Source organism: Gobio gobio, assembly GCF_949357685.1.
Source record: "Gobio gobio genome assembly, chromosome: 14".
Lineage (NCBI taxonomy): Eukaryota > Metazoa > Chordata > Actinopteri > Cypriniformes > Gobionidae > Gobio > Gobio gobio.
The window spans coordinates 44,398,826-44,413,163 of record NC_137107.1 but is presented as its reverse complement, the minus strand read 5'-3'; the positions used below and the strand labels follow the sequence as shown (position 1 = coordinate 44,413,163).

The window sequence follows — 14,338 nt, the reverse complement described above, 5'->3', positions numbered from 1 at the left end:
ACACATGAGACGGAGTGCGTGTGTGTGTGTGTGTGTGTTCTCACCCTGCCACAGTCATGTATCTGTGTGTCTAGATCTGCAGTGAGTCTCTTGGCTTCATTGATCTGCTTGCGCAGGGCGTTATAGTCCTCTATCAGACCCAGAACATGGCGTCCGCGTCTGTCCGCCCACAGCCGGTGACCCGGTACCAGCCGGGATGGAGCATATGAACCAGAGTCCGCTGAACTACCGCTGTCTAAACACAAAGAGCAGTTTGTGACCAACATGTGAATGTTTATTTTTATTTCCAGGGTTTAGAGCGAATTTCACAAAAAATATCAGTACTTTAGTTTGGGTCCAATTCTCATTATTAACTAGCTACTTATTAGCATACATATTACTAGGATATTGGCTATTTATTAGCACTTATAAAGCACATATTAATGCCTTATTCTGCATGATTATATTCTCCTTCCCTTAATCCTACCCAATACCTAAACTTAACAACTACATTACTATTAATAAACTGTAATTATGAGTTTATTGAGGCAAACGTCGAAGTTTATAGTTAGTTAATAGTGAGAATTGGACCCTAATCTAAAGTGTGATGAAAATATCTTGTGGTCACATAAAAAAATATATATATATATATATATTATTTATTTATATATATGTATAGATAGAGATAGATAGAGATAGATAGATGATAGATGATAGATGATAGATAGATAGATGATAGATAGATAGATGATAGATAGATAGATAGATAGATAGATAGATAGATGATAGATGATAGATAGATAGATAGATAGATAGATAGATAGATAGATAGATAGATGATAGATGATAGATGATAGATGATAGATGATAGATAGATAGATGATAGATGATAGATGATAGATAGATAGATAGATGATAGATGATAGATGATAGATGATAGATGATAGATGATAGATGATAGATAGATAGATAGATAGATAGATGATAGATGATAGATGATAGATGATAGATAGATAGATGATAGATAGATAGATAGATAGATAGATAGATGATAGATGATAGATGATAGATGATAGATGATAGATGATAGATGATAGATAGATGATAGATGATAGATGATAGATAGATAGATAGATGATAGATGATAGATGATAGATGATAGATGATAGATAGATAGATAGATAGATGATTGATAGATGATAGATGATAGATGATAGATGATAGATGATAGATGATAGATAGATAGATAGATAGATAGATAGATAGATAGATAGATAATGGCAGTAAAACAAACAATACCATGATGTATAAATAGTTTACAATTTATCCTATAAACAGGCTTCACTTTCTTAAAGCAAAATATAATTTCTTATTAGATTTTAGGACATGCTCTTTAGTTCCATCATTGCAATTTAAACCTGTTGATGAACTGATGAGCCCCTTTATAAACATACAAACATGAGTAAAAAACAAAGATATGTACCATGTGCAGCACTAGACACGTCTGTCTGTAAGTGAACAACATCTGATTTACCAGCTTCATCTGAAAGAAAGATTTGTTTTCTTGAATCTGCCTGTACCAGTTACTAGCATTTATTGAACACGTCATTATATTGCTACTGCCACTTTGACATGTTACAGTGGTTTAAACAAACACATTTGATAAAAACTTTGCATAGACACAATATGTGATTGAGTCTGATAATGGAGTTTGTGTGTGTACCTGTTTTATGCAGCAGGTAGTTGATGTTAATGGTTGATCTGTGGTCAGTGCGGGTCAATAGCTGTTGTTCTAGTCTCTGTCTCAGTGTGGTGTTGGTCTGGATGCTTCTCTCCAGCTGAACACGCAGCTGTCTGATCTCGCCCAGCAGCTCGCTCAGATCCAATGCTGAACCGCCCTCATGATCAGACCCACGGCCCTCTCCTGCACACACACACACACAGCTATCAGCAGTGTCTCAAACCTAGCGAACTGCCTACCTCGACAGCATGTTCAGTGCGTGTGAACGTACCTTTGTGAGTCTGTGTGGAGTTCTTCATGTGCTCATGCACTTGTAGCTCCACACGCACAGACTGCAAGAGCTGCTGGGTGTCACACAGCTGCTGCCTCTGATGACTGTTCTCACACTGCAGCCTGAAACACACACGCTCACATCAATGCATGCACAAAATTACGATGCTTTTAGGAAACAGCCCAAAATGTATATAATTTTTTGACTCAAAGCTGGCTTTTTAGCAGGTGAAAAATGCTGTAAAAGTTTTAAAAGATTTAAAAGCGTTTAAATATTAACTGGTTGTTCCTAGGGAAAGATACTCATTTGTAAATGTAAATGGGGGGAGAGGAAACACTGATGTGCACCAAATAAAAAATTCAGGGACGACATAATGAGTCTGTGTGTGTAATATGAAACTTTCATTAGCCAATCACACATTTACCTCCTGGATTAGAAATAATTGCAATAATTAAAACAACTCATTACACAGGCCCTCTGAGAATGACACATGATACAAAACACACACACATTACATGACACTGGATCTCCGTTATCTGCGGCTGATCTCTTTTATTGGAAACACACCTAGACATATATATTGTCCTGTAGATGGATGTCCCATATGCGGCTCTGTGTGTGTGTGTGTGTTACCTGTACAGGTTATCCTGTAGTTGAGTTCTCTCTTGTTTTAGTGTTTCACACTCTTTTTTGCTCAGCTCCAGTTTAGCGGTTCGTCGGGCCAAAGTTTCCCTCAGGCGATCGTTCTCCTTCTGTTTATCTGTTTAATACAGATACACACACACACACAGATGTGACAACAGATAAAAGATTGCATTCAGTAGTAGTTTTAAAGGATTAGACAGGGTATCTGCAGTGTATCAAAAATCTAATGTAAGACCCTTTTAAGACCTGCACAAACAAAATGATTTCTGTATAGAACAAAGCCATACAATCTTAAAGGTCCCATGGCATGAAATTTTCATTTTATGAGGTTTTTCAACATTAATATGAGTTCCCCTAGCCTGAATATTGTCCCCAAGTGGATAGAAATGTTGATCGGTGTAAAACCGAGTTCTGGCTGTCTTTCTCTGCCTTTGAGAAAATGACAGGCCAGACGAGCCAATCCTGAAGTCTCCTGGATTGACGTCCAAGCAGGAGCGGTTTCCTCCCTTTCCTCCACCCAGAGAATCTGCCACGCCCATGCAGGCACTCGAGAGATCATTGCTTGTGAACGAGTGAATGCTGGCAGTTTCTCAGTGTTTGGATGTACAAATGAAAACAGAAGTCTTTTTTCAGTTCCTTCTGATCTGCGATCAGTGATTTCTGATGTGTAGCTAATTATTTATTATTCGTGCACACGCTGCGGCTTCTCTCTCTCCCGACAGAACGGTGTTTTTGTGTTTTCTATCTTGTGAGTCAGTGTTTTTGTACGTCCCCACCGCGTCTATCTGTCCTAAAATGTGCATACAGTCGTTTCTGCTCAACATCGGCAGACACACATCTCTTTAGAGATAAACCTCACGCACGCCGAAGCTCGGCCTTCAACATCCCCGACCCCCAGTACTGCATCTGGCCCACAGCGGAGGCACCAAACGCGGCGCGAGATTAAGCAGAAGGGGGGTAAGCGTGAGCATATCCGGGCTAGGCTAGCCAGCTTTCCCCACAATAAACTGGATTACATTCGGTTACTGCTGTTGTATCTTTGTTTGCGCTGTGTACTCAACGCATGTCACTGACACTTTTCATATGATAGGAACATATCTAAAAATAAAGCTATTATCAACACTTACTCATAACTCGTTCATCTCGACAGCTGTAATGGTACTTTGCATGTGTTACAAAGTTGGTAATAATGATGAAGACGGACTCGGTGTGACTGGGACTCGTGTTTATTCAGAACTCTCAGATACAAACACAATAAACTCGCGCTGACTGACAGCGCTCTCATAACTCAGTAGTTACTATAAATAACTTTGTTAGCAATCGCTGAGCTCTGTCTCTGGTACATTAGTGCTGTCCGGATCGCGAACGATCTTTCTTTTGAACCGGTTCTTTTTAGTGAACCGAATCAGTTCACCAAATCGGACTGAATCGTTCTAAACGGTTTGCGTCTCCAGTCAGCGCTGATCCATAATTTACTAAAGTTACTAACTTTCTGACATGAGTGACAGTCCCTCCGACTAGAAATAAACTAATAACCTGAAGTATATGCTGTAACTACAACAGTTCACTGATCTGAGACTGACAGAACTGATGTGAAGTGAACTCTGGTCCATCCGTCTCTCTGGCAGCAGCTCGTGCCTGCTCCTGCCTCGTAGACCTCGTTAAACCACGCCCCCTCCCCCCTGTCAGCCAATCACAACAGTGGGCGTTTTTACTGAAGTCTCACAGCAGACACGCCTCTTGTAACAGGGCATTCAGCCACAGGGCAAACATCAGTATTGAAAAAATGCCTTTTATTTCTAAATTATGACATTTTATGATGTAAAAATCATACTAACAATATAAGTACACCCCAGGAAACATTATAAAATAATAGAAAAATGCCATGCCATGGGACCTTTAAAACAATTCCAATACAACCTTATAGTGTGCCTCCTGAACACTTTACATATATGGCACGCGTCTCACTGTATCATTGCGTTATACTTTTGTATATTTTTTGTAATGTTTTAGCCAGGTCGCTATTCACTGCTATTATAGGAGGAAGCGTGTGCAGGACTATTTTGAGGTCCGAAAAGTTAGAAGGACATAGGGCATTAGAACAACAGCAGGGTGAGTAAAAGATGGCTTTATTTTCATTTCAGGGTGAACTATCCCTTTAAATGAAATGCCAGAAATCATTTATTGTGTTACAAAAATATCAATACAAATCAGAATAATATCCAGGACTCTTGTGCAAGTCTTATTTTGAAATGCATCCACTTTACTACAAGTTATACCATCCAAATGTACAACATTTAAGACTTCTATGGCCTTAAATTGATGAAATGTAATTTAAGACATTTAAGGCCCCTCAGGGACCTTGTTAGAGTTTGTTACCTCGTGCTCCCTGGTTGAGCTGCTCTTTGAGTGTGTGGTTTTGGGTCAAGAGGAAGTGAAGTTCACTGCTGATGTGACCCTGATCTTCAGAACCAGCGATGAAGATGTTAGTGGCTGCTGATCACAAACATCCAAATATTAAGTGATTTGCAGATATGAGGAGCGTTGTGAGCTATTTTAAACATGCAATTAATTTGTATGAGTTTGTGTGTGTTCACCTGAGTCTTTCTCTGCTTCCAGTAACTTTCTTTCTAACTGTTCTCGGAGTCTCTCATTGGTTCTGATGGTCTCTTCAAGACGCTGGCGCAAAGCTCGGATCTCCTGCAAGTGTTCTGCTAATAGATCTACAAGAGCGAGAGAGAAAACACAAGTGGATGCAGAATTGGCCTCTATTTCAGTATTATAATGCAAAAGATTACTGACTCTCAAATTACATAAGCACATAATAAGCACTCAATAACTTTGTCCTAACCAAGAACATACTTAACCCTGTAAAGAATGTCATATGAAATAATAGTCAGTAAAATCAATCATAATACTGATTCAAATTACCAAAAATTAACAATTACTAACAATATAAAAGATATTTTTACATTTACTTTATAAAAGAATAAGTAAAGATATCACAGCAAAGAGACACGTGAAACATGACCTGAAGGCTTATGACTTATGACTGGTAAAAAAGTATGACATCTAAATCAGATGACAGAAGGCATGTAGTAGATTGTGTACATGTTTTTTTCCCAGCAGTTTTGATCATGTTAGAGGGCTTACAAATTTGCATATCAAATATGATACAGTAAAACATAAATAATATGTTATATTAACGTTATATTATAATGTTTAAATATATAGTTATGTGGATTTCGGATCAATGAGAGCTCATTCTGGGCTGAGTTATCCAGTGTGAGCAACCAAAGGTCACAAACATACAGATACATTGTGAGCTCTACCTGAGTCGATAGTCTTGCTCGCTGATGTGTTCTTCTGCTGCTGCTGCTGCTGCTGCTGCTGCTTCACCGGCTGTTTGTCTTCAGTCTGGTTCTGTGGGTTGTGCTTCAGGATGGAGCGTGTGAGGTCCAGTTCACTACGAAGTGTAGCGTTCAGCTCCTCGCTGCTTCTCAGCTGCTCCTGCAGACGCCCATTCTCCCGATGTAGTACTCGGACACTCCCCTGTCCACCATCAGTCACGCCCCCAGTTACCAGCCCCATATCTATAAAAGCATCGTCATTGGATACTTTCAGGCCTGCAAAGGACAAAAAAAAAGAAGAAAAGAAGTGGTTTACAAATGCACACTAGAACAAACATGATGCATAAATTATAATTTAATTTATTTTTGAAAAATATATTCCTGTGGTCAAAGCTGAATTTTCAGCATCATTACTCCAGTCTTCAGTGTCACATGATCATTCAGAAATCATTCTGATATGAGGATTTGCTGCTCAAGAAACATTTCTGATTATTATCAATGTTGAAAACAGTTGTGCTGCTTAATTTTTTTTTGGAAATAGATGATTCATTTTGAATCAAAAGTTCAATGAACATTTATTTGCAATAAAAATCTGTTTTTACTGTCCATTTAATTGAATAAAAGAATTAATTTCTATCTATCTATCTATCTATCTATCTATCTATCTATCTATCTATCTATCTATCTATCTATCTATCTATCTATCTATCTATCTATCTATCTATCTATCTATATACACACACACACACACACACACACACACACACACACACACACACACACACACACACACACACACACACACACACACACACACACACACACACACACACACACACACACACACACACACACACACACACACACACACACACACACACACACACACACACACACACACACACACACACACACACACACACACACACACACACACACACACACACACACACACACACACACACACACACACACACACACACACACACACACACACACACACACACACACACACACACACAGAGCCAAACTTTTAATGAAATGATTTACTGAAAAGTACTAAAATTACTAAAACTAAAATAAAAACGAATTAAAGCTTAATACTAATATTTAAGAAAAAACTAACAAAAATGACAAGCGAATATCAAAATTATTACAATGAAAACAGAAAATATAATAAAAGCAAACTGAAAATATGAATAAACACTATAATAGTATATGAATAATAAATAAATAAAAAACACAGGTTCAAACATCAAATTCTGTTACTTAAATCTAACCTAAAACTCAAGACAACAAGGCATCAGTACCACTTAAATTTTGGACAGTTAAGAAGAGAGTAACGCTTGGTTTTTACCTTCCTCTTTGGTGGCTTTTAGCACCTTCTTCCATCTGCTACGAGAGATGCCATTACGGGCCATAATTTGTCCACTTATGTTCAGAGCTGAACTTCTGTTAACCTAGACCTGGTCTCACTATAACACCAGATCTCAGTACAGTTCCAATCCAGTAGAAAGTTTAGCACAGCACTACCACAAATTAGACTCTCATGAACATGTATACGGTCTGACTGACAATTCAGCATCCACTCAATTCCCCTCCAAGAACGTTAGTGCTAAACAAACGGCAAAGTGTAGTCCATCACGCGTTCACTGAGTACATCTCCAATCTCTCGATCTATTGTGTCCCAGCTGCTGGGAAACCTGAACCAGGCTGTAGAGAGAGATCAGGAGTAACAAACTCCTTCCATTTGCTAGGGTAATGCTATGAGAGTTAGTCCATCATGTTGTGCTGATGCCTTTACAAAAGAGCAAAATCTATCCGTTTGCATGATACTAAACACTCAACAAATCAGCAACACACACGCTCTTAACAGCTCTCAGGAGGGCAGAGGAGAAAACAGTGCATGCTGAATAATGCATCTGTAAGGGCCTGTAATGGGACGCCAGCCTCAGCGTCTGACGTTTCACGACACGACTCCAAATACTCAAGCTGACAGCACCGCAGATTAGGGCTGGGCAGTATATCGAGTTTGTACGAGAAATCGATATATATTTTATAAACAATATAGGATGAGGCAATACCGTTTTTTATATCAATATCCAGTAGTTTCATATTACAAGAACAAATGAAACATAACGGAGGATGCAGAGTGAGCTGCTGTGCAGAAGGTGCATAATCCACTTAGTCTTAAACAGGAAACATGCTTTATATTAAGGCAGTCAAAGTAACTTGTAAGATATAGTTAACATGTATAGTTAAAAGCGGCTTTGCCCCGGTTTTACATTTCTCAGGTATATTCTCCACCTGTAAACGTTAGAAAGTCTTGCACATATTTCCATTTTGCTGTCAGAAGTGGACAAACGAGTCTCTGCTAAACTTCACAGACCATTTTGGGGGCCCTGAGCAAAATCAGAACCTGAGGCCCCTCACGACCCAACATTGGCTAACATTTTACTTTGAATTGCACAACAGTAATATTGAAGAGAATTAAGTGAGACATTAAAAAGAACTGGATTTATTTTACTATAACAGCACACAAAAATTGTCTACATTTTGGCCCCTTTCAGCAATAAGATATAAACCTTCTTGATTTTGGATTTATTAAAAGTCTTGATTCTGTCTATTTCCTCCATATTATACAAAATTACAGAATCATTTTAGCTAGGCTATTATAAATGAACCCTCTTGGTTTTAGCTTCAGCAAAAGTTTTTCAAACATTTTAGTTCACGGCAGATTTCATTTTTATCTTTTTTTCATGCTCTTTTAAGTAAATGTGAATTAACGACCAGATCCACCCCTACTAAGCAGCCTTTTTGGAGATACAAGGTTTCCACCCGACAGCGTCAATATACTATATAGCAAATCTCAACTGCCTGATTTTTTTATTTAGTCACGAAATGTAACTATATCATCGCCCATCACTTTATTTAAAGCAGGACATACAATAGGGGTTGCACAGACTAGTCGACTTTAATGCTCTGCCATGACGCTTTAAGCTTGACATCAACTAGTCGCTGGCCTATAGAGCTCCGGAGGTTGACGTCACGCAGCCTAAATTCCGCCATTTTGGCAGGCAACCAGGGGGGCGCTAGAGCGGCTGTTGCATTGGGATCTATAAAATAATTTAAAACTGGACTGTTTAAACCTTACTATTTCAACATGATGGACAGTTGATTATCGCCAGGATGCCAGAACTGGCAGGGGAAGCAAATGGAAACTCGTTTTATCACAGTGAAATGGCATGAAGTTCCCATTAAATACGATACTTAATCATGAATAACATAAGTGCTTTTATAAATAAATAACATCAAGAAAGGCTACTTGAAACTAAATTAAGGATCAATAAATAAATACTGAAACAAAAAAGAAGAAATTACATCTATTGATTATGTGTGCGCACAGTGCGCACACGGCAGATATAACGTTAATCCATTCACATGTTTTCTCTCTTAAAATGTAAGCGCATGTAGGCCAATATGTCAGCATTATCATATACGTGTAAAGAATTGAAGGGTACGTCTCAATCAGCTCCCTGGTTTAGTAGTCAAGGCACTGATCAGGACATAAGTCAATGGGCTAACTCTCTGATCAGTGCCCTGATTAAAGTCTGTAACGTAAAACAAGAGTGTATTGATGCAGTTCAGTCTGCCTGCTATTCTATCAGTTAATGTTACTCCTGATCGGAGGCTTCCGTAAATATTTAGTTTATACGTAGATTTAGGCTTCAACTAAGTTTAATGGTGCAAGTTGCAACGCAAAAATATTTAGGAGTGCATAAGTAACTTAGAGCCCATTTACGTCAAAACTAGGCTAGTTGTAACTTGCGCACAGCTGGTGCAACAGGTGTCCTGACAGGAAAGCTATACTTTCCTTTATCGATACACGTGTAAAGCACCCCGGGGACATTATAGGGATCTGTTATGTTTAATCTATTAAGTTGCTATGTAAAAGTCTATGTCTTTTGAATTAAAGTGCACAGTGAACTCCGTTACCTTGAAACTCATGCTAGCGCCGGCTGTTCTTGCCTGCTACAATGTTGTCGTAAACAGAATGGGTCACGTGACCTCCGAAGCTCTATAGAGGGCGCAACAGGATAAGCCATTTCCTGACACGCACGCTCCGTTTTCAACAATTAAAATGACAAAGAAACGCACACTCATAGAGCTCTCCACAAGGCATGTTTGATTATGCCATCTGGATGCTCAAATTTGATCGGGAGAATGACCATTTTTAATTAGACCAGCTTATTGTACACGCAAGTTAATCGCTGTTCTAAACTAATGTCTGCAGCATTGTAACGCACACACACATAGCTCGCACTTTATCATGAGCGCACACAATCATTCAGTAGCAAAGAAACGTATTAACACCGTTCTGTGATTTATCAATAAAATAGCTTAGAAACTGAAAAGTTCCAGCATATATTTCTTGATAACTAAAACCCACAGCTTCACTATTAGAGAGACACTGCCAGGTAGAATTAATTCACACGCATTCGCTCCCGCTCTCTCTCTGATTCAGAACGAGCAGAAATATGCAAGAAATATAACGACCCAAAGACAAAAGAATTGATAAACAAACCCTGTTATGTAGGAGCAATAACCTCTTGGGCAGAGCTGTGTCATATGCAACAACAACAAAAAACGCATTCGAGTCACAGCTCAAGGTTCAGGCTTATTTGTTCATTAATAACATCATCAGTGACTAGTCGACTCGACTGTCATCACATAAATGTCGACTTTAAAAAAGTCGTTCAACCCCTAAAATACAAGTATGTTTAACTTTATTATATACATTAAACTCACTAGGCCGATATAAACCATATAACAAATCTCAACTCCTTGATAGCTTATATCGCCACAAAATGTAATATAAAACTATACTATTGCCCAGCTCTAATCGGCTAAATGTGACTATAAGGAATGAAGAAATTAAGATATTATGAAAATTTTCTGTACAGCAACTTTGAAACAATGTGTATACAAATAAACAAATACATTTTACTTGACTTGAAATCACTACAAAACTGACCTCAATCTCGTTCCAGGTCAAGAGGTAAGAAATCAAGAGGGTGTCCTGGATAAATAATTGAGCTTGATCTAAAAAGGTGCTGCCTTGAACTGAGACTACATTCATTTATTAGCACGGAGTCCGATTCGGTACAATAAAACATTAAAGAACTTTTTTGAAAGGATGTTCACAATGTTAAGTTCTAATTCTGATTTGCTAGATGAGATGCAATCAGGTGCATTTACAAACACATGAAATGACTTTATACCTGATCAGGAGAGTGTTACCTGTGTGAAGTCTATCTGAAGGGCTGTCGTGGAAGGATGTGGTGCCATCATTGGACAGCATGTCACTCATCTCAGAGTCTGAGCTCTGATGCATTCTGGGAACCTGCATTCGCAGTTGATGTTGCAAAGCTTGAATGTGCCGGTCTTTTTCCTGTAGTTCTGCAGAGAGTCTGTCAGACACACAAATAATTACAGAGAGAACAAGACTGTCTGAAAACAATCACAGCAAAACTAACCAATAAACAACACAACAATACCACACAAGATAACATAAGGAAATGAGGCTGTAAAAAAGTACGGCTAAATCCCAAATATGATAATTTTATTTTATACTAAATATGCATTAACTTTGTGGCATTCAGTACATGTGCAGAAAAATTACCTTAAAATAATTTATTTATAAAAAAAAATTAAAATTTTGCAAGGTGGTGTAATCTGAGACAGATTAATCATAAACTTGCATACTATACAGAATGAATACTATATGAATAGGGATGTAAAGACCGCCACCGAGAGAAAATACAGAACATCTTAAATGACTCCAACTAAGATCACACACACACACTGCACTGCACACGGGCCACTGCTGGCAGCACTCACAGGCCAATGTAATGCTGTGTACTAATGGCAAGATTCTGGTTCTGCCTGCACAAATAAACCATCTGAAGCTGCTGCTGTTCTCTATCGCCCTCTAGCTGAGAGCGCAGGTACTGCAGCTCCTCCCACACCCACTCACAATCACTGTCAGGAGGAAGCCAAACACTACAGCATCAAACGCCAGCTGGATTAATAGTAGCTATAGAATCAAGTGAATACTACAGCATAACCAGGTATATTATAACTGTGTTTCATTTATCATCTATTACATAATCCTTGTGTGTTTGCGCACACTCATTCTGATGATTCCTCCTTGAGATGTTAGTATTTGTTAGATCACGGGGCATCATTCTTAGCATATATAAAGCTGAAAGCTGTTCTCACCTGAGCATCATTTCTGACTCTGCTCCCTCCTCATCCATACCAGCACCTCCTGTAGAAACTAAAGGAACACAGAAAACACATATACTGTAACATTTATGGTGTATTTTTGGTTATGTTCATAATGAAATACTAGTGATCTGCTGCTTACTGCAGTGCATACTATACTATGCTGCCTACAATTATTTTAAAAAGTATGTGAACACAATGTAGTTTACCATTATAGTGTTTTATATTATTTTAGTAATTTTGTAAATTTGTTTGTCATAAAAAACTAGTTTTTAATTTGTATTTCATTTTTTATATTAATTAATTGCCAGCTGTGTGTGTGTGTGTGTGTGTGTGTGTGTGTGTGTGTGTGTGTGTGTGTGTGTGTGTGTGTGTGTGTGTGTGTGTGTGTGTGTGTGTGTGTGTGTGTGTGTGTGTATATATTAGGGGTGTAACGGTTCGTGTATTCGTACCGAACGGTTCACGGGGTGAGTTCCAAATGGAATCAGTATTCCCTATTTGATCATCCCTATGTGAGCAGGACACACGTGTACCGTATGTAGCAGTTTGGAATGCACTTGGCAAAGGGAGCGGCGTAAATTCCTCATTATCTTCAGCTGGGATGTTCCCGTGACAACGCAGCACAGTGTCCGTCAGCAAATCAGGGTTGCCAGATATTCACAACAAAACCCGCCCAATCGCTACTCAAAACTAGCCCAAAACAAGCCCAGTCTCATTTCAGTAGGGTTTTTTGGTAAAAATCTCTTATGGGGGGTAAAATATATGTCTTTTTGGCAGGGTTTCCTGCTGAAATACGCATTCCCGGTGCTAAATATCACACAATTGGGGTCGCTTCAACCTGCGGACATGTATGAACTTGGCAACACTGCAGCAGATGTCGCAGTTTTATCTGCATCATTTTCTTTTTTTTAGCCTAACTGTTGCAAATAAAAATAAACATTTTTTATTTTAAAATGTTTATAAAAATATGCTTTGTAATACTGTATATAAAAAGTAATATAACTCTTAAAAATATGAATTGTATATTTATTTATGCTGGCGCTGCATTGTCACGGGAACATCCCAGCTGAAGATAATGAGGAATTTACGCCGCTCCCTTTGCCAAGTGCATTCCAAACTGCTACATACGGCACACGCGTGTCCTGCTCACATAGGGATGATCAAATAGGGAATACTGATTCCATTTGGAACTCACCCCGTGAACCGTTCGGTACGAATACGCGAACCGTTACACCCCTAGTATATATATATATACATATATATACTACGGGGCCGTTGAATGCTTGAATCTGATTGGTTGATGAACGTTCTGAGGTGTGCAATTATTTTCTGGGAGATGCACAGCGAACGTAGTTCCAGGCAGCTCTTGACCGCATTACAGTTCCATATCACTTCGCATAGTTAACTGTAATAACGGAAATTACAGGACTAAAAACAACAATATGACAGACGATTTTCCTAAAGTAAATCTTAATATTTACGGTGAATATATTATATATTATGGCAGCAGTATTAGACTGTCCAGATGAAAACCAACAGACGGAAGCGGACACCAAAAGCTTTTCTGTCTCATTACTGAAATCACACATGCTCGCACTACAGTTTGCACAGAAAGGTGTCAGCGCTGCCCTGACGATTTGATCAGTTCGCCCATATAGTGGAGCAACTTAAAGGCTACACGTGACATTTTTTCACTAGCGAGCAGCTGTGAACAGCTGTTTAGAGACGCACAGAGGCAGCCTAATTCACACAAGCAAACAAACTCTCTCTCTCTCTCTCTCTCTCTCTCTCTCTCTCTCTCTCTCTCTCTCTCTCTCTCTCTCTCTCTCTCTCTCTCTCTCTCTCTCTCTCTCTCTCTCTCTCATAACTTTATTAATAACTGCAGTAGAATGCTATCAACGGCTCAAGCCTTCGTTAACAGCTTTAAAATGACGTTTCGGAACTAACAAAAGAGCCATTGGATGAGACGCGGAAGAAATAGTCCTACTCACAATAACGATTTAAGTACAAAACCCGGACGAATCCCTTTAAATATATCTTCGGATCGATGTCTTGAGGTGTGGT

General features: G+C 38.8%; 1 protein-coding gene across 1 annotated transcript in view; it reads right to left on the bottom strand.

The window, feature by feature from the left end:
- cdk5rap2 (CDK5 regulatory subunit associated protein 2) overlaps positions 1 to 14,338 on the bottom strand; it is a 53,620-nt gene that overhangs the window by 5,986 nt on the left and 33,296 nt on the right. Inside the window, exons 36-45 of the mRNA XM_079834065.1 lie at positions 12,269 to 12,326; positions 11,288 to 11,457; positions 5,969 to 6,262; positions 5,234 to 5,359; positions 5,016 to 5,132; positions 2,625 to 2,751; positions 1,992 to 2,113; positions 1,703 to 1,903; positions 1,463 to 1,522; positions 45 to 235 (exon numbers count right to left, since the gene is read on the bottom strand). Coding sequence (XP_079690191.1) covers positions 45 to 235; positions 1,463 to 1,522; positions 1,703 to 1,903; positions 1,992 to 2,113; positions 2,625 to 2,751; positions 5,016 to 5,132; positions 5,234 to 5,359; positions 5,969 to 6,262; positions 11,288 to 11,457; positions 12,269 to 12,326 — 1,466 coding nt within the window. The remainder of the gene's footprint in view (positions 1 to 44; positions 236 to 1,462; positions 1,523 to 1,702; positions 1,904 to 1,991; positions 2,114 to 2,624; positions 2,752 to 5,015; positions 5,133 to 5,233; positions 5,360 to 5,968; positions 6,263 to 11,287; positions 11,458 to 12,268; positions 12,327 to 14,338) is intronic.